The 27,367-nt window shown below is 38.1% G+C and overlaps 2 protein-coding genes across 3 annotated transcripts; both read left to right on the forward strand.

Annotated features, from left to right (window-relative positions):
* Positions 1-5,020: 5,020 nt before the first annotated feature.
* Positions 5,021-14,313, forward strand: gjb9a (gap junction protein beta 9a). Of its 2 annotated transcripts, none has more exons than XM_086094337.1 (4): positions 5,021-5,164; positions 10,941-11,156; positions 11,246-11,547; positions 11,648-14,313. In XM_086094337.1, the coding sequence occupies exons 2-4, from the start codon at positions 10,986-10,988 to the stop codon at positions 11,988-11,990; spliced, it is 816 nt and encodes a 271-aa protein (XP_085950463.1). In that variant the 5' UTR covers positions 5,021-5,164; positions 10,941-10,985; the 3' UTR covers positions 11,991-14,313. The 2 variants fall into 2 exon arrangements, with proteins under 2 accessions (XP_085950463.1, XP_085950462.1); XM_086094336.1 differs by lacking the exon at positions 5,021-5,164 and adding an exon at positions 5,667-5,969.
* An 8,156-nt stretch (positions 14,314-22,469) lies between these two features.
* LOC147163244 (uncharacterized) lies at positions 22,470-26,649 on the forward strand. The gene is made up of 9 exons (XM_086094341.1): positions 22,470-22,545; positions 22,638-22,730; positions 23,683-23,736; positions 23,863-23,937; positions 24,547-24,600; positions 24,754-24,840; positions 25,460-25,615; positions 25,730-25,783; positions 26,159-26,649. Exons 2-8 carry the CDS (start codon positions 22,677-22,679, stop codon positions 25,745-25,747), a joined length of 498 nt encoding a protein of 165 aa, XP_085950467.1. The 5' UTR covers positions 22,470-22,545; positions 22,638-22,676; the 3' UTR covers positions 25,748-25,783; positions 26,159-26,649.
* Positions 26,650-27,367: the final 718 nt, after the last annotated feature.

The following is a 27,367-nucleotide window of genomic DNA, read 5'->3' on the forward strand; positions in this document are numbered from 1 at the left end:
TTCTCTTTCTTCTTCTTCTCCTCGTGAAATTAATTTAGCGGTTGGCAAACCAATGCATTCCCGCCACCTACCGGACTGAGGGGTGAACGTTTGTAGGGCTGGGACGAAACACTTACAGTGCTGCTCAAAAGTTTTGGAACCCTGCAGGCAAGGTCAGATTTTTTGTATAAATTATTAAAATAACCTTATTAAATGTTTAGTCATGCCCAAATCTACAATGCTGACATTGAAAATAATTGACTTGAACAAACATAATGATAATATTGTCATTCATTCTTGAACAAAAGTTGTTGATTTAAGAAAAACTCAGATTTCATCGGTGCAAAAGTATGTGAAACTCTTACTTAATTGAACATTGCACCTCCTTTTGCAATGAGAACTTCATCCAAACACTTTCTTTAGTGATTTATCAGCTTTTCACATCTACTTTGGGAAAATTTTGCCACTCTTCCTAGCAAAATGCAGCCAGTTGAGAGAGGTTGGATGGGTGTCTAGCATAAACTGCCCGCTTCAGGTCCAACTACAGTACTTTGAAAGAATTGAAGTCAGGATTTTGACTGGGCACATCCAGAACATGAATCTTGTTGTTCTTAAGACATTCATTGGTTGTATTGCTGGAATGCTTTGGATTATTGTCATGTTGCATGATCCATCGTCTACCAGGCTGTCACAAAGGACGGCTTCAAGTTATGTTCCAGGATTTCACAATATTCCTCTGAATTCATTATTCCCTGGATTATGTGGAGTTGTCCAGGTCCTGAGGATGAAAAGCCAGCTCAGAACCTAACATCAATCTTTTTCCATTGTTCAAGAATAACCTCTTTTAGCGACTGGATGCTGGATGGAGAGTAATGCTCAACTTTTCTCTTTAGAATTCCCCATAGGTGTTCAATTGGGTTCAGATCAGGAGACATACTTGGCCACTGAATCACTTTCACCTGGTTCCTCTTCAGAAATCCAACAGTAGCCTTAGATGTGTGCTTAGGATCATTGTCATGTTGGAAAAATGCACAACAACCAAGGGCACTGAGTGATGGCAGCATATTTTCTTTCAAAATTGAGCAATACAGCTGTGAATTCATCAATGAAATGCAGCTCCCCGACACCAGCAGTACTCATGCAACCCCATATGAGGACACTGCCACCACCATGTTTCACTGTAGGCACCATGCATTTTTCCTTGTATTCCTCACCTTTGCATACAGTTTTGAAGTCATCAGTTCCAAAAACATTTATCTTGGTCTCATCATTCAAGAGTATAGAGTCCCAGTCGTCTTCATCTTTGTTAGCATGCGCCCTGGCAAACTCTAGGCGTGCGTTTTTATGCCTGGGCTTTAGGAAAGGCTTCCTCCGTGGACGGCACCCATGCATGCCATTCCTCTGCAGTGTATGCCATATTTTGTCATTGGAAATAGTCACCCCAGTTTGGCTTTCTATTTCCTTAGATAACTGCAGCAAACTTTCATGTGGATTTTCTTCCACCCTTCTCATCAGAAGACGCTGCTGTTGAGTTGTTAACAATCCGTGGATGACCTGGACGTCTCTGTGAGATGGTTGCAGTTCCATCTTTTTTACATTTTTGTACCACTTTTGCTACAGTATTTTGACTGATAAGTAAAGCTTTGCTGATTTTCTTGTAGCCTTTAACTTTGCTGTGTAAAGAAATTATTTTCTTTCTCAGATCTTGTGATATTTCTCTTCCATGGGGTGCCATTGCTAACAGCATGAAATGGGAAACTGTTTTCTTTAAGTAACACCCCATTTATATCAAACTGCCTGCTTGAAACCTGTGTTATGAATTATGACTAGACGTATCTAGTCTAAAATCTGAGCTTTTTGGGCTTTACTCCAGAGACGTTCTATGGGGTGTACTAATTTTTGCATCATCCTAATTTGAGTAAAACTGACAATTTTGTTTTCTAATTTATATTATTAACCTTACTTTCATGTTATAAGTTAAACAGATGTTATATAAATTTAGTCTGGTCATTATTTTGGAAATAGTTTTTGTCTTCATTGACATAATGTTTAAAGTAACATTTTATGAAGGGGGTGTACTCATTTATGCTGATTTATCCTAATACAGCATTTTCTTTCTTTAATTTCTAAAGTGTAGTAGCTAATCGTAAAATGTCCACAAGAGGTCGGCGAATCCGGCGATACTGGTATCAGTCACCATTGCGAGTACCAATACCTTGAAATAAGACCTGATATTGCCTCGATACTGTTACTCACCCATCCCTACTTTTGAGATGCCATTTTTTGCTTGAGTTAGAGGCAAGGCTTATTTATTTTGTTTGCAGTTTAAATTGTGTTTGTTTGTTTGTTTGTTTGTTTGTTGTTTTCACAATTCTGATTCCATATTGTTTGGAGAAATGAGTCGTCTGTCCTCCATGTTGTCATTCCATACAGAGGATGCAGAGGTACAGTAGAGGTAGCAAAAGTATACTCACAGTCAGTACTTAAATAACTGTTTAAATCATAGATGGGGAATTTAAACGCTGGAGGTTGACAAAACTGTTTTCATCAGCGCTACGGGGGGGGGGGGGGCACATAGGAATATACACTTTTTTACAAGATGTTAGTAAGATTACAATGTCATTTTCAATATGGACAAAATACATGGATATGTACAGCATCACAGTATAGTTCATGCTTGATGCATGTATAAAAGATCCAACCTTAATGTCATAAATAAAAAAATACCATACAAGGATGACACAAAACTGCTGAACAACAAACCAACATTAAGTGCAAGAAATCATTTTGTGCAAAATCAACTCACACAAATTTTTAATATTATTCAGGTATTATGTTTGTCCTGCATTATATTCAAAATCAAGCAATGTCTGCCATCCCGTGGTGAATAGTGATATTACAACTTTACACTACACAAGTAAACAAACATGTTTATAATTCCTCTCTCTCTCTCTCTCTCTCTCTCTCTCTCTCTCTCTCTCTCTCTCTCTCTCTCTCTCTCTCTCTCTCAGAGTATTGTCCTTTTGCACGTGACGTCACCGCCCTCATGGGAATGCCCCCTCCGGGACGCTGGACGGCAAAAGAACCACTTTCCTGTATTGTAACCATTGAATCTCGTACAGTGTAAAGTCCTTTATCTAATCGATTATCTTAAAAAATGGTCATATCTTGCTGTACGGTCGGTTGCACAGACAGACAAAGGAGTAAACCAAATGTTGCTTTTTATCGCATACCTACTAATGAAGAAAAAAGACGTCGATTGATAGCAGCAATCAACAGAAGGGACTGACAGCCCACAAAGTATTCACGGATTTGCAGCGATCATTTTTTGCGAGGTTAGTAGATAAATGTTGTAATTAGTAGATAAATGTTCATACATTTTACTAGTAAACGTGCACTCTAACAAAGATTGTAACAGAGGTGTCGAATTGTTTCAAATCACATTAAAGAGCCAGATAGTTAGCATCCACTCCTACTGCACGAACACACAGCTTAGTTTTAAAATGTACCTTCTTTAAAACTATAAAGTGCATTTGACTGTAAAATAATGGGGGATTTCGTCATTGTGCTTGGAGTTTTTCACTCTGGAGCTGGCCGGAATCATATTCATGAAATTACTGCATAGCCTGCCACTACGATAGTCATTTCTTCCATGCTAGTAAACATAGTAACATAACATCATCACAGCGTTTCAATATAGAACGGACTGTGTAAAAATAAGTCTGTTAGCATGACAAACAAGTTTTACCTTTGCATTACGAGGTATATTGTCCCCCAGTGTGAGCGTAGCATCTTGTCCCAGAGACTCAGCCAGCGACAAGCTTTTGAATCAGCCCCGGTGTAAGAAGAGATGGCATTGACTACATACATATGGGTCGTGCGCTGTGAATTCCAGAAGGTAAGGGGCTGTTTTCAAACTAGCGATCTCCAACTTAGGTAAATATCGCGCTCTATAAGTCCTGACTAAATGTGCAACTTCGACTGACAGGTGACCTTCGGTTGAAATAATAATAACTTTTAATTTGTAAAATAACAGTCGCTAAGTTACTAAGTCGCTCCAGGTCACGTCCACTTCCATTCAACAATCATTTCCTTCTGCCGTCCGTCATAGGGCAGTCACGTGATCACGTGACGTCGGCGCAAATGGTCAATAGACGCAGACTGAATGTCCATCCCTGCTCTACATATTTGTGTGAAGAAGAAAAGTCTTGTAAAGTACTTATTCTACGCCTTAAGTAAAAAATTGTGCTTAAGTTCAGAAGTGAAATTGTACCCCCCCCCCCCCCCCCGTCAACTGTACAATACAGGGTGAACTTGCTTCGTCTTTGCTGATGTTGTGAAGTAACTGTGAAAAAATAACAATTGAAAAATATCTCATTTGTTTTTCATATTAACAGACATTATTTTCAACACACACAAAAAAACCTGGTGGTTTTTAGGATGACATACAAGACACGACACACTCCCCGTAAATTATTGACCCAGTCAGTGTAGTTAAGTAATTTCAGTATTACTCTAAATACTGTCTCTAAATTAATTAGAGACTCGAAAAAATATATATGCACATTTAATGTTTGCATGTTTTGGCCTGAAATGGAGCAGCCATACGAGAGTTTTCCCCAAATTTACAATGACCAACACCTCCTTGGCAATAAACAAATACCATAATGTTGAGGGGTGTGAGACAAGTCAACAGAGACCAATTACAGTACATTTTGATCATCATGACATAAGCAATTTATATTGTCAGAAACAGCAGAAAATTGTGGATAATAATGGAAGTACCAAAACAACTTTTTCAAATAAATGAGAAACGGATTTTTTGATGGGTTAGGGTCATTCAAATCTGATCTGAGAAATGTTTTAACGCGGCTGAGAAAAGCCGTAAAACAGCTGAGATGCTGGTTAATTATCATTATGATGACATGAGAATGACTTCCGATCAAAGCATTGAAGAGCGGGAAGGGTTTTCATTTTTAGTTCAATTCAAAAACCGGTTCTTCCCAGTAAGTTCATCACATAGCTAGGTAATTAGAAAGATGGCACATCACGTAAAGACTACAGCTAAATTTGTACTGTAAGTTCCGCCATTTTTAATTATCATTGTCAACTTCTGGTGGCTTTTTGTTGACTTGGCCATATTTTACCGAGCAGCCAAGTGAGCGACACTACACCTCTTACAGCGGTAGGCCTATACAATTTTCTTTGATCAGTTCAATGGATTTCTACACATTTTTTCTGTTTACTGTCACTGTCACATATTTTTGGTATAGCACCACATCCACCCAACTTCATTAGGTTCGGGGGTTATGTTTAATGAGAGGCGGGCGTACAACCTGTAATGATCGCGCATCAATCTCAGGGCTGGGAGTATAACAAGCAGTCATTTACAGACTTTTAATGAAGAAATTTGGCTGAACAAACTGTTAAGAGGTACTGTAAGTAGGTAGGAAGAAGTTATTAAGATTATGTTAGATACATACCACGAAGAAAAGGAGAAGATAATCATTGTATTGTAATAATGTTCGTACACTGATGGGATTTACAGAGTCCCTCAAAACATTTCATTCCAGTAAATTCACATTCTGTGCGGGACAGAAGGGTGTGGCTCTCCGTAGCACCCCCCCCCCCCCCCCCCCCACACACACACACACACACACACACGAGTTTTTACATGTAAAGCTTAAGTCTGACTGTTTCTTTCTCGCTCCTTTGGGGATTTTATTATTTATTATCTCTCTCTGACAAGACAGGGCGTGTGAGTGTAGGTGTGTTTGTGTGTGTGTATGTGATGACGTAGAAGCTGCTGAATCTGGTTTGGCAAGATTTCTGGGGGGGGAAGCAAGAACAGACAATCCCGGAAAGGCAGAAACGAGCTAAATTATTTTCAACAGCTGTTTCACAGCCTAACTTGAGCTGTTGTAAACTGATACTTTCTTCTTTGCTTGGGGAAATTACGTTTTAGAGTTTAAGGAAAGTTTCATCACCAGGTAAGTTGAAAACTGGTTTATTGCCGTATGTTTCCCGGTCTCGCAAACTGAAAAATCTTCTCTGAACACACGAGCGTGTTGGCAGCTGGAATTAAACATTTAAACACAGACCTTCCGAAAACACGTTCAATCTAAAAGTTAGTCAAGCTAAAATTATGGCTTGTTTTACATCAAACACTCTTTTATAGGGAAAATGTGTGTAACCTATGTTATTAATTGAGTTGAGTTTTAGTTTTACAAGTTGTAAACGAAAAAAGATTATGATTGTTAATCATGATGACATTGCAATCAAGATACACAACCTATACAGGCTTGATGAGATGTTCTGTTGGTTGTTTGTATCAGGTTTGGTGATGGGGTAAAACATATACTACGGGCACATGATGTTAGATGGTACCTTGTTGATCAAGCATCATTGAAGGTCAAAAAGGGGCAGCGGAGAGATGCTATGAAAAGCCCAAGTCGTTTGGTCAAAGTAGAAAAGTCTTCATTGTTGAGCCTCGACAGCTTTTGGTCATCTATAAACATACATCTCCTTTCAAATCTTGTTTTTTTTCCAAACCAAATGATTCAGTGGGTGAGCCTTGACTAACACGGAAAGAATGCAGGGCTAAGAGTAACAGGGCTGTTGTACTGTTTATTCAATATGGAGTTCACTTTTTCTATAGCTTGTGATTTTATTATACAGTGGAGCCTCAATTAGCATTTTCCCAGCTCTTCTCTGCCACACCTTCCGCAAAACTCCACACTTTTGTGACAGTCATCTTAATTTCATCCATGTCTTCAAAACAAATCCCCTTGATGAACCTCTTGAGTTTTTGAAAGAGGAAAAAACACAAGGAAGAGTAGGTCAGCTAGCTAGCTTAATGATGTTCTTTTAGGCCAGGAACTGCCAGATGCTCAGGGCATTGTGAGCAAGTGCGTTGTCATGGTGGCAGCTACGAGCCGTCCTGCCGCACCTCTCGCCTCTTGTTGCACAATGGACTAATCAAACACAGCACGATCTTTGTATGGCCCGCATTGATGGTGGAAAACCCATAGTTTGTAGTTTGGGTTTGACATGTATCTTGCACACCTTCTAACTTCAGAGACTTCAGCTCAGTGAGTACACAAATGTGATTTGCATTTATTTTTGTGGAGTTTATTATGACATGAGAGTGATACACGTTTTTGAACTTCCTGTTTAGTAAAGTATTACATGGCTCAGATGAATAAAATAACGTCGCTGCTATGTGAAAAACACTTGTCAAATTTTTTGTCTTCCAGTTTTTGGGATGTCTGCATTCCGTTTCATCCCAAAAACATAAATGTAAAAACAAAAAAGACAAACATGGATTTATGTGAAAAACACTTATGTCCATTGTATTTTTATTTTATTTATTTTTTTAATATTTTTGGGATGCCTGCATTCAGTTTCATCCCAAAAACATAAACATGTAAAAACAAATGACAAAAATGGACATGTGTTTTTCACTTATGTGAAAACCACTTACGTACCAACAACAGTGTGCATTCAAAATGAACACCATTCAGTCATGTCAAGGAAACTGAAACATACTCAACGTAACAGGCTAAGCCTAACTTCAAAATAAAGTTGACCAAATACGGTAATACATTGACGGCAATGCAAATAGCCTTAGCAGACTTTAACTTTGAAGTTGGCCTACGTCGTGGCGTGATGGCTAACTTGACTTCCCTTTTAGAAGTTTAGGCTTTTCTCTCTCAAAGAAAAAAAAAGAAGAAACAAAAGAAGAAAGAAATAGAAAAAAAAGTTTTGGCTTTTTTTTTTATCGTAGTTTTGATCAACATTGTAGTTGCGAACAACATCAACACGATGCAATCCCAAACTCATATTCAATCGCTAATTTAGGACACTAAGTAACCGCTAGTTAATTACGCCGTCATTGTATGATACGGCAAAAGTCTCCGACGTAAGTGGTTAGCGGCTAGGTGGTAGGATTGGCAATGAGTGTCTGGCTGATAATTGTGAGTTTGACAGCTGGTACTGTACCTGGCTTGCTTGAATTCTTTTTTTAAATATTCTGGACCAAGGCTACTTTGTAATTCACTCTCCATGTTTAAAGGAAGGGAATTGCATTTTGAGGTATTTTCATAATCAATAAAATAAATAAATAAATAGAACTTCCTCATTTATTGTATAAAACTCTTTTGCCCATTAAAAAACAACAACATTCAACTCAAAATTTTAAACATAGCCGTTTAGATTTTAGGAGCACAACTTTAATGTCCTAAATCCTAAAGTGCTATATTAAACATTTTGATTTTTTTTTTTATTTAATGGGAAAAAGTGTTTTACAAAATAAATGAAGACAAGGTATTATTATTATATATATATTTTTTAAGATGATCCGAAAAACAATCCAATCCGTGACTCAAATCCGTAATCTGATCCAAACCGTGACTTTTGTGATCCGTTGCACCACTAGTTGACAGTTTGTATTCTGATCAAAATTAGCTTGTACGTATAATTACTATAAATGATTAGTGGCAGGGTATCAAGGGGTCTAAGAAATGGTAGAAAAAGTTAGTTATCAAAACTTGAACTTAATTGATGCGCTTCACAATTAATTAAGTTAATTAAGTTAAAACGCAACTCCATGTCTTCTGAAAGTCCCACGTAACTTCTGCATTCACTCTGCCGATGTCACGTTTTATGAGTTTAGTTTTACTATAACAGACTAAAGCACACAGAATTTCCTTGTGTATGAAATGTGCTATACAAATAAACTTGGCTTGCCTATAACTTGTCTATTTATTTATAGATTTGTATGATAAAGGAAGCAAAATTTGGCATTCATTATTATCACAACTAGAATTGATTCTAATGGAATTGTGTCAAAATGAAAATAAATTGGTAGCTAACCTGAGTCACGGGCAGGATCATGGACAACTTTTGACATTTCATTGCATTCCATTTTTATTTATTTGCTCTCGAATGAGATCAAACATCTATGTAACATTGCCTCTGTGTTTGTCAGCCATTATATGATATGTGAAACTCAAACGTGCACAAAAGCTTAATGCTTGATTCATACACTTGGTTGCATCTGGCTTTTTCTTGCTTGAACCACTTTAACCTCATACACATCACTATTTCCACTGTGCTCGCTCACTCGTCAGCTTCAATCAGTGAAAGGCATATACACACGCACACACACGCATGCATACATACTTGAATATGGTTGCATAGCTGCAACAGAAGACCATATGAGGTCAACCACACTCTTTCATATAGTGCAGGTCAACTCCAATTTGTTTTTGATTTAGAACATTTCTTTCAAGATTGATAAATTACAGTTTAGCTAATCTGTAATGTTTTTTTTGCCATCATAAAATATGTTTTCCTCTGTCTCATGTTTGATTAAAAAAAGAAAAAGAAATGCACTTAAAAAAAGGAGCAAGACACACCACTGATTCTGAAGTCTTGCTGTACTGACATTTGTGCAAAAGAGAGGTTTGTTCAATTGAAGCATATTTTTTTTCAAGAAAATTCCATTGGATGACTTTAGAAGCTTCCGACTTCCACTACATTAATAAAAGACTTGGGCTTCTTTTTTCATGACTGGTGAAAATCTGGCTCAGCATGTGGCATACGTAAATCTGCACATAGGCGTGTTAGACTAGGTGTTGATCTAGATGCAAATATGCGTATATTTAACACCTTCAGACCCGCATTTTTTCTGCTGGGCAATTTATTTATATATATTTTTTACTGATTTTGACTCTTCTCCCACGTAAGAACAACATGGGGGAAATAAATTGTGTGTTGTATCATGTTTTTATTTGTTATAGTGGACGCCAGGATAGTATGGCATGTTGTAAACTTACCAAGCTTATATGCAACATTTTTAACATGTATATTATGCAAATCAACTTGCGATTGTGACTGGTTAGCTAGGATCCAATTAGGAACCAGAAATGAATCATCCAAATTATGTGTTTGTATTGGTTTAGACACGCAAATATGTCATGTCCACTACAATCATCTATAGGTCCGAAGGGGTTTAAAAAGTTCCATTGTGGGTGTGAACACAGCCGACTTTGTTCATTACCAATCAAAACAGCTCCTTTCTTTCCCTTTAAATGGGGCACAGCGTGTCCGGAGCATATCTTAGAACCGTGTTTCTCAACCCTGGTTCTCGGGGCCCACGAGCCAGCCTGTTTTCCATGTCTCCCGATTCCAATGCAGGTGAGGATCGTTATCAGGCTTCTCCAGAGCTTGCTGATTCGCTGTCATTGGAATCAGCTGCATTGAAAAAGGGAGACATGGAAAACAGGCTGGATAGTGGGCCCCGAGGACCAGGGTTGAGAAACACTCTCTTAGACAATGGGGCAACAGAAAATCGAAACAGGTCCCCTGATTAAATGAGCTCATGATAACCACTGACGACTTAACAATGTCCGTGGATTTTGTGCATGTTTCCCCATTCCTGATCGTTCGCGTAATAATCAATGGTGATTTTCGTGGCAGTATTGAAGGAGCTGTTTATTGTGACAACTTCTTCATATGTCTGGTGGCAAGATGGAAGGCTAGCAACCACCCCAAATTTAAAAAGTCAAGAAAAATGTATTTCCCTATTTGAAAAGAACGTTCTTAGGTGTGTACTCTTTTTTTTATACACACAACATGTGAGCCCCCTGATCAAATTACTCAAGTCAATGATAACTGATGATTGTATTATATATTTTTCAGTCAGCTGTCTGAATTTGTTTGTCTTTGTGTGAGAAACAAGGCTCTAAAGCCATGTTTTCTTCTTTGATTTGGGAGTTGGTATGAAAAACTTGATGCAAGTCTGTGCATGCTGGGCCTATGTGTTGCACACTGACGTTACACTGAGCGAGCTGTGGCAAATCCTTACTGACGATAGTGTAACATGATTATTGTAGTACCCTGTGTTGCCAGGAATCATCTGTCTCCTCCTAACATTTTTTCCCTGCTTTCTCCTACAGGAGGTGCGCTTGTTTTTACAACCTAGACAAGTTCAGACCGCAGGGATGAACTGGTCAGGACTTGAAAGCCTGTTGAGCGGAGTCAATAAGTACTCCACCGCATTTGGAAAGATTTGGCTGTCCATGGTGTTTGTCTTCCGTGTTCTCGTATTTGTGGTGGCAGCACAGAGAGTTTGGGGCGATGACAGCAAAGACTTTGTGTGCAATACTCGGCAGGTAAGACAGGCCAGAAATGGACTGGACCAGAATAACATGTGTTACATGAGTAATTGCGATGGTTTAATAATCGATTTCTTGGTCTCTAGCCGGGCTGCACCACCGTCTGCTATGACCACTTCTTCCCCATCTCCCACATCCGTCTGTGGGCACTGCAGCTGATCTTTGTCACCTGCCCGTCTCTAATGGTGATGGCTCATGTAAAATTCCGGGAAGATAAGGACAAGAAGTATGTGGAGTCGCACGAAGGCTCTCACCTATACGCCAACCCTGGCAAGAAGAGAGGAGGGCTGTGGTGGACCTATCTGCTTAGTTTGGTCTTTAAAGCTGGATTTGACATTTCATTCCTATACATTCTGTATGTGATTTACGATGGATATGACCTACCAAAGTAATTGATCATTCCTTTTCATATAATACATTTTTGATTTGATCAACAATCTGTTTAGCATTAGCGGAATCGGTCTAATCATATGTCCATGATTTCTCAGGGTATCCAAGTGTACACGGGATCCGTGCCCAAACACCGTGGACTGCTTCATCAGCCGGCCGACTGAGAAAAAGATCTTCATGTTGTTTATGGTCGTCTCCAGTGCACTGTGCATCTTCATGTGCATCTGTGAGATGGTCTACCTCATTGGCAAGCGCTTAGTCAAAAAATTCAAGGTCCGACATGAGAACGAGAGGATAATGTTTGCTGATCAGCACGAGCTGACCAACATTGCACCACCCATGTCGCAGTACAGGAAGACCGATCCAACGCTGGCTAACAGCCAGCTAAGTTTAAGTAAGAAAGCAAAAAGCAGAGATATCGGAGCGACTACCACGCTTTAGACGTCCAGTCAAGACGGATTCATCCTCTGATAAATATTTACCATCAAATCTTGGATATAAGTTGACGGACTGAAAATGTACTTTTTTGTACGCTATAGGACTTTGTTTTCTATGGAAGAGGAGAAACATAAATGCTTTGTTTGGATATCACATTTTTATCTCTTCATCTTTAAGAAGACACACCCTGCAAGCTGCAACTGACGTCTACTGGCAAAATAGTGAGCACCACTGGAACTACACTCAGTGCATGCCAACATTTGCAACAGTACTTTGGCTGAAGATGGAGGACCTTTTTGCTTCCATTACGGGTATATGTTGCCTTCATGACAAATTTGCTCTATATTATTTGGTTGTTACTAACAACTATGAGATTCATTTTTCAAAAATAATTTCCAGTTTAATACATTTTGTAGAAACTTTATTTGTACGTATGCCGCCATTGTTATTTACGTTGCAACGCATTCAGTGCGTAGTGGCGTAGAATGGCGGCTGTCCCTCTGCCGAGCAATGTGAAACCCCTATAAAGAAAGCAAGGTAAGCCTAGTATCAATGCTAAAGAAAAAAAACATGCGATCGGGAGAGTCATCCTCCCCCACACCGTGCTCTCGTCATTCACCAGACGCAATCCAGAGTTTTGATCGTCCCTTTAGGAACGCTACGGAGACTTATCTTGCTTTCTTTATCGGCGTTTCACATTGCTTGGCAGAGAGACAGCCGCCATTCTACGCCACCACGCACTGAATAAAATAAAACTTTTTTTTACAAAATGTACTAAACTGGAAATTATTTTTGAAAAATTAATCTCATACTTATGATAGTAACAACCAAATAAATAATATAGAGCAAACTTGTCATTAGAGTCAAAACTGCCGTGACCATTTGTGATCCATTTGTTTAATGTACTGTCAGAAAGGCTATCATTACAAAACATTATCTTTATTTGAAAAGTAGGGGGAAAACACTATATTGTCCAGAAGTATTTGAACATACAGAAGTTTCATGATTTTGCCTTTATATTTATAAACCAAAACTGTGGTGAAATTCAGTAAAACAATCACCACATGATTGAAGTACAGAATCTCAGCATTCATTTCAGATTCCAAATAAATATTTCACTTAACATTTATAAGTTAGTGGGGATTTTTGTGTGTAAATATACGGTACGTCTACATATGACAAAGCATGGTTATGTTTACAATTGACAGTTGTAGGCATCAATCATACAAATTGTCTGTACAAATACTTCTGGACCTCTAGTAATATTTTTTTGTTTACATGGTACATAAAATGTATACTGTTTATATGACATACTCTGATAATTAGCTGCTCAGATCCAGCTCAAAAGACCAATTGTCTCTCAGGTCATGTTAATGGTAAATAATATTGATTTATTGTAGGCACTGCCCTGAACGAACGATGACATTACCTACAGTTTTTCCCCCCCAAATTTCCACTGTAATTATAAAAAAAAGAATTTTTATTTATTATTTTTTTTTTTCTACCAAAACATGCTTTACTTGAAGAATGAGTTTTAAGGGAACGTTTTCATGTTGCATAAAAATATACACCAGAGGGCGCTACACCTCTATAAGACATTCCCAGAACAGAAGGTGTGCTAATCAAACGGGTTCAGAGCTGACATAGCGATGCATATTGTTGTTGATGTTGTATAAAGACTCTCAAGTTAATTGTTCTGTTCAGTGTGGAAAATAGTGGGTGAGATGGATGGGGACGGGTGGGAGGTAGACTCAATGTCCCTTATTTCAAGGTGATCCCTCGAATTGCAGCCCCAGCAGGAGGAGAAGACTTCATGTGGATGTGTCATATCAGCTAACACCTCTTGCTGGTTTACAGGCGTGAACACACAACATAAAGGTGGACACAGAAGAGCTCATCCAGGTTTGGAATTATGGAGTTGAGTCAGTTATGAAAACAAAACCTGTAATGCTCTAATACCTTTTATTTTGAATCACTTGTGTGGATGCTGAGACGTCCTTCATAGATAGACAGCCACTTTACATCCGGACTGAGAAAAATAATATCTTGCCTAGAGTTTGTTATATATGTTTTCTTTTTTGATTAAGTCTAAATCCACTGAGAAATCACATTGCTGTTGTTAAAGTTTTATTTTAATTTTTATTTTTTTTGCCGCACTGTAACACTTTAGCGAATGCTTGAGAGACTTGGTGCATCTCATTCTGACCGAATATGTTTGGGTGGGTGAAATGAATGGAGCAGTAGGGGAAGGAGATGCGTGTGTGTGTGTGTGTGTGTTTAAATGTTTTTTAAAAAAAAATAAAATAAAAAATATGTGACAAAATTACTGCAAGGAGTCTTGTGTTTCTATAAAAAAAAAAAACTATTGAAAAAAAGTAATTTTTTATAATTTAGACCCAGACAAGTAATTAATTCAACTTCCCTGGGGAACTCCACATATTACTTTCTTTAATTCAGATTTTACTTCATGTAACTGCACATATTGTTTTCTATTTGCAAGATAATCAGTTATCTATGACAAGGCTTTTCCTCTAATTCCATATCTTTCCAATTTTCTTATGAACAATTTATGGTCAATTGTATCAAATGCCTTTTTAAGGTCAATAAAGACTCCAATTATATAATCTTTATTATCTGCGGCATTTGCAATTTGCTCTGTCAGATTAATCGATGCCATAGGAGTGGACCTATTCTGTCTAAATCCATATTGTTGTTAATTCAGTAGATTATGGTTCTCAATAAAATTAATTAATTTAGTCGCAAAAAGTTTTTCGAGAATTTTTGAGAACTGGAGCAGAAGTGATATTGGTCTATAATTTGAAAAAGTATGGATATCTCCGCGCTTGTGTATTGGAATAACCTTGGCTATTTTCATTGCATTGGAAAAGATACCTGTTAGGAATGACTGATTGCAAATGTATGTAAGTGGTTTAGCTCTATAGTATCTTTCTATCTATCTTTTTATATAACAGTTAAATGGAGACGTTATATGTTGCTGTGCATCTGAATTAGGGTGCAGACAGTAATGAATGTTTTCTGTATTACAAGTTATCATGGCATCAACAGCATTGTCCACCCCCCAGAATAGTCTGTTCCCCTTCCTCCAGGACGGCTAGCTAACACATAATTAACAAACAAACTTACTTTACTTTACATTTCAAATACATTGATTTTTAAGTTGTTTATCTTTCAGATATTATTCTATTGTGTTTGACTTATTTTTTAAGTTTTTTGCCGTGGTATTGGTGCCGATATACTTTATGCACATTAGTCACACCATGCACGCGCCATATGCATGATGAAGTGCTACTTTCACAAGTTAACTAGAAGCCTGTTTTTATTGACACTCGGGTTACTTTGAAAGTAAAATTCAGATTTGTACTCAAAACAGGTCCAACCCTGGCCGTCAAGTTTATTTTGTAGCAAATTGTTGCATCAAAGGCAAACACTAACGTCACGATTTATTTGCGTGTCGCTTTCAGTCAGAAATCACCCAAATCGGACATTACAAGATGTGGCTCATTTGCATAAAACAGGACTGACCCCAAAGAAAAAAACTTGCTGCTTTCTTAAAGATAGCTCTAAAAAGTAGATGAAATGCATGCTGAGATATTTTGACTGAAGCATATCATGCACATTATTGAAAGCAGGAAAGGGTTTTAATTTGTGTAAAAACAATTACCAAATATATGGGGGGTGGATTATTAGAGCAGGATACACATTTTGAGGTGTAGTACCAGTCATCATTATGTAACTTGCCCTGGTACGAGCTGTCTGTGATGCCAATTTTCCACAGGGGGGGTACACACTTTACACACAAATCGGCAGAGCTTGCTGTGATGGCCAACTGATCAGCCCACATTGCTTCTTTCTCTGAGCTGTAGCCCAGGTTTAAAATAGCTCATTTCCCTCTCAGGTCTTTACCGTGATATTTGGGATGCGGTTATATAATCACCTCTTACTGATACTCTCTTCCTCGTCGTCACTGTGTTGCAATCCCATGCTCCCTGCATTTATCTTACACTATTTTGATATTAGAGTGTCTTTATGTTTGCTGCTAAATATTCAAAATGAGTGATGATTTTTTTTTTTTTACACACATTTATGAAAAGAATGAGATGCAACCTTGAAGCGTGTGTTAGATCCTGCAGATATTCAGAAATTCATGACACATTCAAACCACTAGCACCCACATAGAAAACATTCACATAGACAATAATAATACAACAAAAAGCTTGCAACCACCCACACACTCATAAACACACCCACCACTGCACAACAATATAAAGGAAAGTGGTGGCTAACAAAATGGGAGAAAAGCAGAGCAATACTGATGGGCTTTCATATTCTCACGCGTTACGTAAATGGGAGTGATAATGATTACAAGCATGAATTGCAAATAGCGAGTTGCTGCATTGGGGTTTTGTTCATGGTCACTGCAGATGGATAAAAGCAACAACATGAAGTGAAGGGCTGTGGTGATAATACAACCACATAATAGTGATGTGGCATTGAACCACATGACTGTCATCTTCATCTTGCTTTTATTTGTTCCCATGCTTCTGTGCCATTCTTCATGAGGACTCAAGTAGAGGCACAGACATTTTTGGAGGCATGTGCTCAATCAACCTCCTGCTGCCCCCCCCCCCCCTCTGTGTGTGTGTGTGTGTGTGTGTGTGTGTGTGTGTGTGTGTGTGTGTGTGTGTGTGTGTGTGTGTGTGTGTGTGTGTGTGTGTGTGTGTGTGTGTGTGTGTGTGTGTGTGTGTGTGTGTGTTGGTTTATGTGGCTAAAACCAACAAATGACCTGACATTCCACCTGGGAAAAGTTGACACTTGTGTTTAGAGCGACACAGACAGTGCCAGCCTAATTCAAGACTTGTTTTTTTATTTTTTAGGATCTATAAAAACGTTTTTTTTTGTAAAAAGAGAAAAATATGGGCCTACTACTCAGCTAGGACAATAATTATGCATGAATTCATTTCTAAATATGTTATAAATATGATTTTTTGATCTGTCAGTGTAATCCCCTCGTCTGAGATTGTGTGTGCGTGTGTATGACATCCTACTGGCCGTTTTTTGTTATTGCACTTTCACACACACAAACGTACACATAAAGGCCCCCTTTGTGTGTACGTTTGTGCATGACGTGTAATGTGGGCGTGAGGTACACTGGATCTCGCGCGAAAGCGGCACGCGCCAACGTGGGACGCAGATAAACACAACGCAGAACTGCACTGTAAGTAACAAGCATATATTCATTGTAAATAAGACCAATTTAATGAGAACACGGTTATTTTTGTTGCGGTGAGGTAATTTCATCAAGGCAGGGCAACTTTTTACGCTGTTTTAGAAAGGTTTCATGATAAAAAATGGAAACATTTTAATTTGTTTACGCAGATGCCTCGTTCGGTTGTTGCTGGTTATTCAGATATCTAATTCAAACACGTACGTGACGGTTGCTCCACCATAATAATTATCTCATATTAGGACAGGCGGTTGGGATTAAGGATGGATGGATTAATTTTCTTTACGAAGCGTGTTGTTGTCGTGTTTTAAAAGCTCACTTAGCGCTATTTTGCCGTGAACCGCGCGAGAACTATACAAGTTTGAATTCTGTGTTGGCAAAATAGCGCTAGCAGGAGAGTTGCCGGTAGCCTCTCAGCACTATATTTTGCTGTGAAATGCGAGAGAACTACAAGTACGAATTCTGCGCCGGCAAAATAGCGCCAGCAGAAGAGTTGTCGGTCTCACCTTTAACAGCTATCATGCCTTGAGTCGCGCAAGAACTACAAGTAGGCCTACGAATTCTGCGCCGGCAAAAAAGTATGGAGGTAAATTTGGTGCAAAACTAACTTGTGCAAAAAATTTGTACCTGTAGAAAAAAGTCTAAATTTGTATCTGTAAAAGTCGTGATTTGTATCTGTAAAAAAAATGTGTGCCTGTAAAAAATTTTTGGGTGTCTGTAAAAGAAATTTGTACCTGTAAAAAAAAATGTGTATGTGTAAAACAAATTTGTATCTGTAAAAACAAATTTGTACCTGTAAAAGTCATGATTTGTATCTGTACAAAAAAATTTTTTGTACCTGTACAAAAACTATAAATTTGTATCTGTAAAAGTTGTGATTTGTACCTGTAGAAATGACAACTTGTAGTCAAAGAAGTCGCCACTAGGAGTCACAAGTGGGTTTTCTGCTGCTGTTCAGTGACGTGAGTTTTGCCCCATTTGTCGCGCTACAAATGGAGCAAAACTAATTTGTACTTGTAGAGCGCCGTGATTTGTACTCGTAGAAGAAGAGGGCGGGCTCTGGAGGATTTGGGCGGGCTAAAGCTCAACCTCATTGGTTGAGCGAACGACCGTGGGTTGAACTCAAATGACGCCCATAAATCCGCAATTCCAAACAGAGTAGCCACACTAGTTTACGCGTCATTTTGGAAGAAGAGGACGTCCCAGGCGTGAAAATGTCAACATGGTTCAATATACGAACACCGTGTGGAACAGCTTAAACGTTGGTTGACATGCAGAGCACTCCAAGTGGGCAGAAAGAAATAAGTTTTAGTATGAAGGTAAGATTTATTGTACGAACATAGCTCGTAATCCGGTGCTAGCTAGCTAGCTCATCTCATGTTGTTGTCACGAAAACTGAACACATTGAAGTCACGATTTGTATTTCAAGATTTGAAGCCTACCAGTGTAAACATACGACCAATAGCTTGTACCTGTAAAAAAAAAAAGTGGACAGTACTCAGCTACTTGTATTTGACTAACATTATATTCAAGCATCTGTACTCTTACTATCATAATAAAATGAAAACAAAACGTTTTTACTGCGAGTGGATCTTTAAGCCGCTCCAGGTATTTCAACCTCAACCCTTTATCCTCTGTATTTAATCATTTTATTTCAAATATTATAATTTATTGATAAATGTCAGTATTTTGCTCTTACACTCTTAGTTTACTCATCACTCACAGTACTCAAATATTTGTGCAAGTATTTTTTCTGTGCTTTTAATTTCTACTTGAGTTACATTTTCCAATGTAACATTACTCTTATTTAAATATTGGCTATTCTGCTTTTGAAATGCCAGTCTATCTGTATTACTAAGATGTGAGCAGTGTCACTGTCACACAGCTACTTTAACAAAAGTAACTAGGTCAAATGTTAGTTTATTTATTTTTAATTAAATGAGAATCTCATATATTTCAAAATATTGCTCAAAAGGTGGAGACAACTGCTGGAGACACTGCTGAAGCATCAGTGAAAAGGATGACCCACTCCATCAGAAAGCAGCCAAGAGACAGGAGATGACACCTGGGGGTATTCCATCAAACTGGATTATGGAAAATTATTTTGCAGATCTACCTGTGGCAGTGGTCAGTCTTTTTTTCTGGTGGCTACAATAATGGGCAACACCTATTTAGTCTTATTTTTTATATATATTGTTATAGGCTACTTGCCGACTTGCTGCCATGATCGCTTTTGGCTACTGTTGAGATGTAACCGTGAAGAATGAATATGTAGGTCAATTCGAGGTGCTTTACATTAAATCAATAATTAATAACACGATTAATGTGAAATACACATCTAACATGAAACAATTATAACTTATATATTTAGTCTGTCTGCTTTTTTCTTTTCTTTTTTGCCAATCATATTTCCCTCGTCTTAGTGATGGCAGCAGTATTGCCTTTTTTGGTGAGTCTTGAATTCCTCATACAGCTCCATCAATAACTTTTGTTCTGTTTGTGAGAAGAATACTGTTCTCGTCTTGGATGGATGCAGAAACGGCTCTTCTGGACATCAAATAAAACATTTCAAATGATGCACAATCTTGTTTATTGAATGATACATGTTGTTATTTGATCTGACTATTTCAAATAACTCTCAATATGGATTAAATTGTACTCCTGCAACATTTCAAACTCAAAATTGGAAGACATTTAGAAAGCATAATTTTTTCACTTTCCCAAAGGTGTTTGTAGTGAAATTCTCTCAGAACAGTAACCAGTGTATCAAGGATTCTCATTTGTTGGACTTCACAGCCACTTTGAAGCAGGTTTGACGTCACACCATGTGCCACCGTCTAGCGATTGATCAAGAAGTAGCTTTGATTGACTGCATGCTGGCATCTGTGCGAATAGAATGGTTGGGTCAGCATATTCATACAATAAAAAATAATCATAGCTTCCTAGCTGTGTCATTATCAAAACACAGCCACTGACATTATACGTAATCAGTTTAATGTTTAGCTTTATCTTGTTAGCCAGGAAAAAAACTAAGATTTTGTCACATCTTAATATCAGAAATAGTGGTAATACTGATAGACACAGACATTGTTTATAAACATTCCCATTTGCATTATTTTTATTTGGCTTCAGTGTTGAAAGCAAATGTGTACGTTTAAAAGTGTAAGAGCCTTTTATTTTAACTGTTTGCAAAGCATACATTGCAAAAATACTGACATTTATCAATAAATTGTAATATTTGAAATTAATTGATTAAATACAGACGGTAAAGGGTTGAGGTTAAAATACCTGTAGCGGCTTAAAGATCCACTCGCAGTAAAAACGTTTTGTTTTCATTTTATTATGATAGTAAGAGTACAGATGCTTGAATATAATGTTAGTCAAATACAAGTAGCTGAGTACTGTCCACTTTTCTTTTCTTTTTTACAGGTACAAGCTATTGATCGTATGTTTACACTGGTAGGCTTCAAATCTTGAAATACAAATCGTGACTTCAATGTATTCAGTTTTCGTGACAACAACATGAGATGAGCTAGCTCGCTAGCACCGGATTACGAGCTATGTTCGTACAATAAATCTTACCTTCATACTAAAACTTCTTTCTTTCTGCCCACTTGGAGTGCTCTGCATGTCAACCAATGTTTAAGCTGTTCCACACGGTGTTCGTATATTGAACCATGTTGCAATTTTCACGCCTGGGATGTCCTCTTCTTCCAAAATGACGCGTAAACTAGTGTGGCTACTCTGTTTGGAATTGCGGATTTATGGGCGTCATTTGAGTTCAACCCACGGTCGTTCGCTCAACCAATGAGGTTGAGCTTTAGCCCGCCTAAATCCTCCAGAGCCCGCCCTCTTCTTCTACGAGTACAAATCACGGCGCTCTACAAGTACAAATTAGTTTTGCTCCATTTGTAGCGCGACAAATGGGGCAAAACTCACGTCACTGAACAGCAGCAGAAAAACCACTTGTGACTCCTAGTGGCGACTTCTTTGACTACAAGTTGTCATTTCTACAGGTACAAATCGCAACTTTTACAGATACAAATTTATACTTTTTGTACAGGTACAAAAATTTTTTTGTACAGATACAAATCATGACTTTTACAGGTACAAATTTGTTTTTACAGATACAAATTTGTTTTACACATACACATTTTTTTTTTACAGGTACAAATTTCTTTTACAGATACAATTTTTTTTTTTACAGGCACACATTTTTTTTACAGATACAAATCACGACTTTTACAGATACAAATTTAGACTTTTTTCTACAGGTACAAATTTTTTGCACAAGTTAGTTTTGCACCAAATTTACCTCCATAAAAAAGCGCGAGCAGGAAAATGTCCACTGCCTTTTCGCTAACGTTTGTATTTATCTTTAGCCATCTGTTACTTAATTAATGAGCGAGCTTGAGCATTTTCACGTATTGACAATTCCGAGGTGACGTCATCTCCTCTCGTTGAAAAGCATTGGACTTTGGATCGTTGTAGTTTGATTTGTGAGGATTATTTTGATTTAAAAATATGATATGTTTATATTATTGTTTATAACAATCATTGAATTTTAGAATCTTTACTTTTTCTTTGGGTACAGAGGCTCTTGATTTAAAAAAGAAAAACATGCCAAGGCGAAGGTGTTTGAATCCAAAAAAAGAAGCGATGCTTTATATCGATACTGAAAGAGACAAACATGGACTTGATGTGAAATGCATCAGTGAATTCAAAGGTAAGATACATATCACAATAACAGTTAACTAAAAGGTGAATCTTTCAACTGACTTCATTATTATTTTTGTCATTACTAGGGATAGGGGTCTTTGCTTGTGCTTCTTTTGAAAAAGGAGACTTCCTGCTAGAATATCGTGGTGCACTTATAAGCAAACAAGAATATGAGAGGAGACAGAGATTGTACCATGACAAAATGAAAGCATTCATGTTTGAGTTTCGCTTTGACGGAAGAACTTGGTGGTGCGTATTAAGTCCATGCTCCGTTTAATTAGTCCATATTAAAAGTCCATAATTTGTTTAGACTCATTAGCTTTGAGTCAAAACCCGAATGGGAAAATCAACACTACCAAGTTCTAACTATATAATATTGATAATTGGTTTTCTATTTGAAGTGTTGATGCAGCAACAGAGGATGGGTCACTAGGAAGACTGGTCAATGATGACCACATCAACCCAAATGCCACAATGAAGTATTTAAATGTGCAAGGAAAGCCCCCTCTATGTTTATTTGCGACATGGGACATTGACTCAGGAGAGGAGATTACATATCATTATGATGACTCTGACTGGCCATGGAGAAGCAAGGTAATCATATCAGAATGTGATGAGTGGTTAGTGATCTGAAAATCAGTATTGACTGAATTAAATTCATCATGTTTTGTCAATTTAAACCTCAGGAGTCTGGCCAACAAAACACGTCCACATGCAAGCTCACCATGGAGGAAACTACATCGACAGCGCCCACAGATGCTCTGAAATCTTTTCAAGAGGTAAATCATGTACACTCTCTTACTGCTCTTTTACAGTCCATACACTTTTTACAGGTTAGGGTTGTCACGATACTAAAATTTCAAACTCGATATCGATACCCAGGAAAATACTTGATACTCAATACCATTCAATACCATACCAAAAGATATACTAATCCTAAAATAACAAAAATAAATAAGACAATCACTTTTTCACATGCAAATAAATAATTTAAACAAATGAAAGAATACGCCATATTAAAAAATGCCACTTTATTCTATGAATGACTGTCTGAGCCTGTCGTATCACTGGTCTGAATTTTCTTTGCGGTTGGAAGTTTTTTTGTTTTGTTTTTAATGACAAGCATGTCAATGTGCTCCTGTGCCCTTCTTGGCTTGTAAATGAGCCCTGAATTTACAAAAAATGAGGCACAACTTGAAGCAGCAATGCACGAGCACACTAAGCTAACCGTGAGGCCGCGGCTAATGGATAATAATAAAACAACAGTCACTTACTGAGCATAAGTCTAACCGCGGTAGCCAGCTAACGGCTAATAACAAAACAAGAAGGCATCTGGCTTTTTCTTGTCCACCAAAACTGGCACGTTTAGCCCTCCTGCCACCACACTGGCCATACTAAGCAGCTGTAAAACATAGCTGAACAAGCAAGGTTGCAGTGTGGGCTCTCCTGGGTTCGGGAGCCTGTCTGCCGAAGCAGCGATGCTAGTGGAGTGTGCGCGGCTGACGCTGCAGGAACGCTACCATGTATCGATAGTATTGATACCATGACAAAGTGATATCGTATCCGGATACGACGTGTTTGAAAAGTATCGATACTTTTGACAACCCAATTAAAAGTACACGACGTGATTGTTAAATGGATTTTAACGCCATCTTTAACTCTTAAAAAACAGACAAAGTTTACTAATCATCCATGTCTGTCTTTAATGTTTCCTTCCTGTCTCTTTTGCAGCATTCTGACGCAGAGAAGTTTGCCCAACCCTCCGGAGTTGAACACATTGAACAGGTAGTTGTTTAATAGATTTCAACGCCATCTGGCAGTTAAAAACTGTATGCATATTTCTGCACTTTCAGTGTATTTGTAATCAAACATAATTTCTGTGTATATTGTCTCTGTATTTTTCTCTTTCAGTGCATAATGGAGACAAGGCACTCAATGAGTTTGAGCCAGAATGACCTGAGTCCACCGCACAATAGTTCTCAAAAGGTAAATTACTTTATCACTAATGAGTGTCATTTAGCATCCAACTACAATAATTGTTCGCCGTGCTCAATCAAGTCGCCAGTAATATTTTAGTGTACAGAAAAACTTATCGAAGGCTTGATAATATTTTGAATAGACCGAGTGTGTGTGTGTTATCACCTAGATTTATTGTGTATTGGACTGACATTTCATGATAGTATTTTCAAGTTTTAGGTCACAACCTCATCCATAGGTTTGAATGTGTGTGTGTATGGCATAGACTGACACTGGCATACACTGACTTTTGCCGAGAAAGCATTTGCTGTAGAAGTTGAGTCGCACTCACCTACTTCTGTGTGTGTGTTCACATAATCCCATGGTTTAGAGGGACATTTAACCTCATTGTATCTTTAAGTCTCACAGTCACCCAATGTCACCTTTCTGTGGAGTTGAATCATTATACATACAGTATATCAATATACTTGGTAGGCTGTTGTTATTTAAATGACCTAACATAAACTCTGTGTTTCTTGATCCTGCATCACTCTGAATCAGCAACATAATGTAAAACGTTGTCTCAATGAAGGTATGTCTATGTTTAATGTTTCCTTCCTGTTTTTTTTTTTTTTGCAGCATTCTGACACAGAGCAGTCAGCCCAACCCTCAGAGGTTGAATATATTGAACAGGTACATGTGGTTGTCAAATGGATATCAAGCCATCTGACAATTAAAAACTGTCAAAGTTTACCGCTCATGCATATTTCTGCAACTTGAAACAAATTTGTAATCAAACAGTCTGATGGCACCTGTGTGTATTGTCTTTCTATTTTTCTCTTTCAGTGCATGATGGAGACAAGGCACTCCTCAATGAGTTTGAGCCACGGTGACCTGAGTTCAGCATTTGAGCCACAGACCAGTTCTCAAAAGGTAGATGACGTTTTCCTCTAATGATTGTCATTTAGCATCCAACTACAATAATTGTTTGCAGTGCTCTAGGCTTGATAATATTTTGAATAGACAGAGTGTGTGTGTGTGTTATCACCTGGGTTTATTGTGTATTGGACTGACACATTTCGTGATAGTATTTTAAGGGTTTAAGTCACAACCTCATGACCATAGGTTTGAATGTGTGTGTTGTGTGTCCAAGTATGGCATCGACTGACACTGGCATACACTGACTTTTGCCGAGAAAGCATTTGCTGTAGAAGTTGAGTCACACTCACCTACTTACGTGTAAAAGTGCCCGTCCTCCCGCGGCTGGGGCCGTCGCGGGCCGCCCTTCCGAGGCAATGTTTAACTTCTCCCAATGCAATATGCAGAAGACAACAGTGGCTTTTTATTTTGTTCTGTATGCCTCCCTAACTCCCTGCAGGATAGTTTGGAGTAATGTTAGATTACCATCAGTGTTGATACAAAATTCCTCAGTATTTGGTGGAGGAGTTTAAGAGATTGTGTGTACATTATTAAATTGGCAGAACAATTCTAAAACTTGAGGCCTTGGGGTCTGATGCCTTACTGATCTTTTCTTATGACTATCTTTTTCTAGATAACTTATCATTCAGTGACAATGAAAATAATGATGGCAGTGACTCCGAGGGCAGCGGCACACAGGTCGGAGGACCACTTTGTGAAGATGGCAAAGACCTGGATCCAGCCTCAGACTCTACGATCCTTGAGCAGGAACAGAACTCTGGTGGCCAAGGTAGGTTCTCTGTCTACTTTACAATTTTTCTCTCAGCAGATGGGGCAACAAAGGCCGCCCGGGGCAGTATCCGTTGATGAGACAATTTTCACACGTCGTTTTTGTTTTTACCAGATGAACTGTCACATGTGACGTCTACAGTAGGAGACACAGTCCCTTCAACTGGCGGTAAGACAAGCTTTAGGGTTTTTGGAATATGTTATGAAAATATGCAATGATGTAAGGCCTCCAGAGCAATGAAATGAGCTAAAAAAAACAAAAACAAAAACATAAAATAAAGTCACGTAACTGCTTAAGACTAGATGCAGTCGGTAATGGTCTTTTCTTTTGCCATCCTGCAGCCACACAATAGCCTGCATTAGTCCATAAATAATGGCTGTGGAGAGTACTATTTACTTCCTGTTTTTGTGTTGCAGCCACTGTAATTGACAAATAATCTGTGACATTAGTTAGATTTACCTTCTGATTGTATCTGTATGTATATATATATATATATATATATATATATATATATATATATGTTTTTTTTTTGTTTACTTATAGTCCTCTCAGGAAAAAACGATGCTGATCAAGAAAGTGAGGCAAGGAGACAGCCAAAGAAAATGTGGACCAAAGCCGAGGTCGCTGCAGTGATGTGACATTTTGGAAGCCACATAAAAAAAGGAAAACTTGCCTCCAAAGTTGAATGCAGCCAGTGTAAGCGGGCAGAAGACCCTGTGCTGCCACAACGGACTGTACAGAATATTAGAGACTTTGTGAGAAACCGAATAACCTCAGCCAAAAGGCAGGCCCAGAAGAGACGGTAAACCCATTAAGCAACGAATGCCTGCGAACATGGATAATTTGTTTTTTTTGTCGGGATTCATAAAAGTTTGCAGAAATTTTCAGTTTTCACTTGTCAGTTTTTCCTGTCGCAAAGTTTTTTTTTTGAACATGTTCAGACAGTTTTTCACTTTCTGCAAGCATCTTCTGAAACCTTTTATGAACCGTGACAAAAAACCCAAATTTGCTATTTACCCAAGCATTTTCATCACTCAGTGAGATACCAGCATAAGAGTTTCATTTAAAACTAAATTCAGGGAACTTTTTATTTATGTATTTAATTATATTTTCACTTAATGCTTCAGACACTAAGAACTCCCTGCACTTTTTATCTTAGAAATTAAAACAAAAATCTTTAGGGAGATATGAAGTATATGCCACAAAGGAGGTGTGACTTCCGACTTCTGTAGGTCACACACATATGCTGTTTCTGGTTACTGTTGCAACATAAGGGTGTAAGTGCGAGTATGGGGCACGGCCTATGTAGCGCTACAATAACTGGTATCAGCGTAGGTGTGTGACTTACAGAAGTCGGAAGTCCCGCTTCCCCCGTGGCATATACCCCATTTACTTTAACACAAGCTAATGACCCTGGAAGCACCCAGCACTTTTTGTTAGCAAATAGACAGATTTGTTTTAAAATTTAATGTTTAAAATTAAACTAAAAGCCTTTAACAAATTTGAAAGTTATAAACATGCTTAATAGCATTTCAACATTTAAATCTTTTTTTAATAATTTTGACGCCATTTTTTTCTTTTGCTACAAATGAATATCCGCTCCAAATGTGGTTATTGGCCTCTTTGACTACAAATAATCAGTATCGTGTCGGCACGGTCTATCACTACGACTATAAACTCTATATTGGAATATTAAACTACAAGGCTCTGGATTTTCAGTAGGATAAAGATGGCACACCAACACATAGTGCG

Source organism: Leptonotus elevatus, chromosome 14 (genome assembly GCF_054856555.1).
Source record: "Leptonotus elevatus isolate MCC_2025b chromosome 14, RoL_Lele_1.0, whole genome shotgun sequence".
NCBI classification, from domain to species: domain Eukaryota; kingdom Metazoa; phylum Chordata; class Actinopteri; order Syngnathiformes; family Syngnathidae; genus Leptonotus; species Leptonotus elevatus.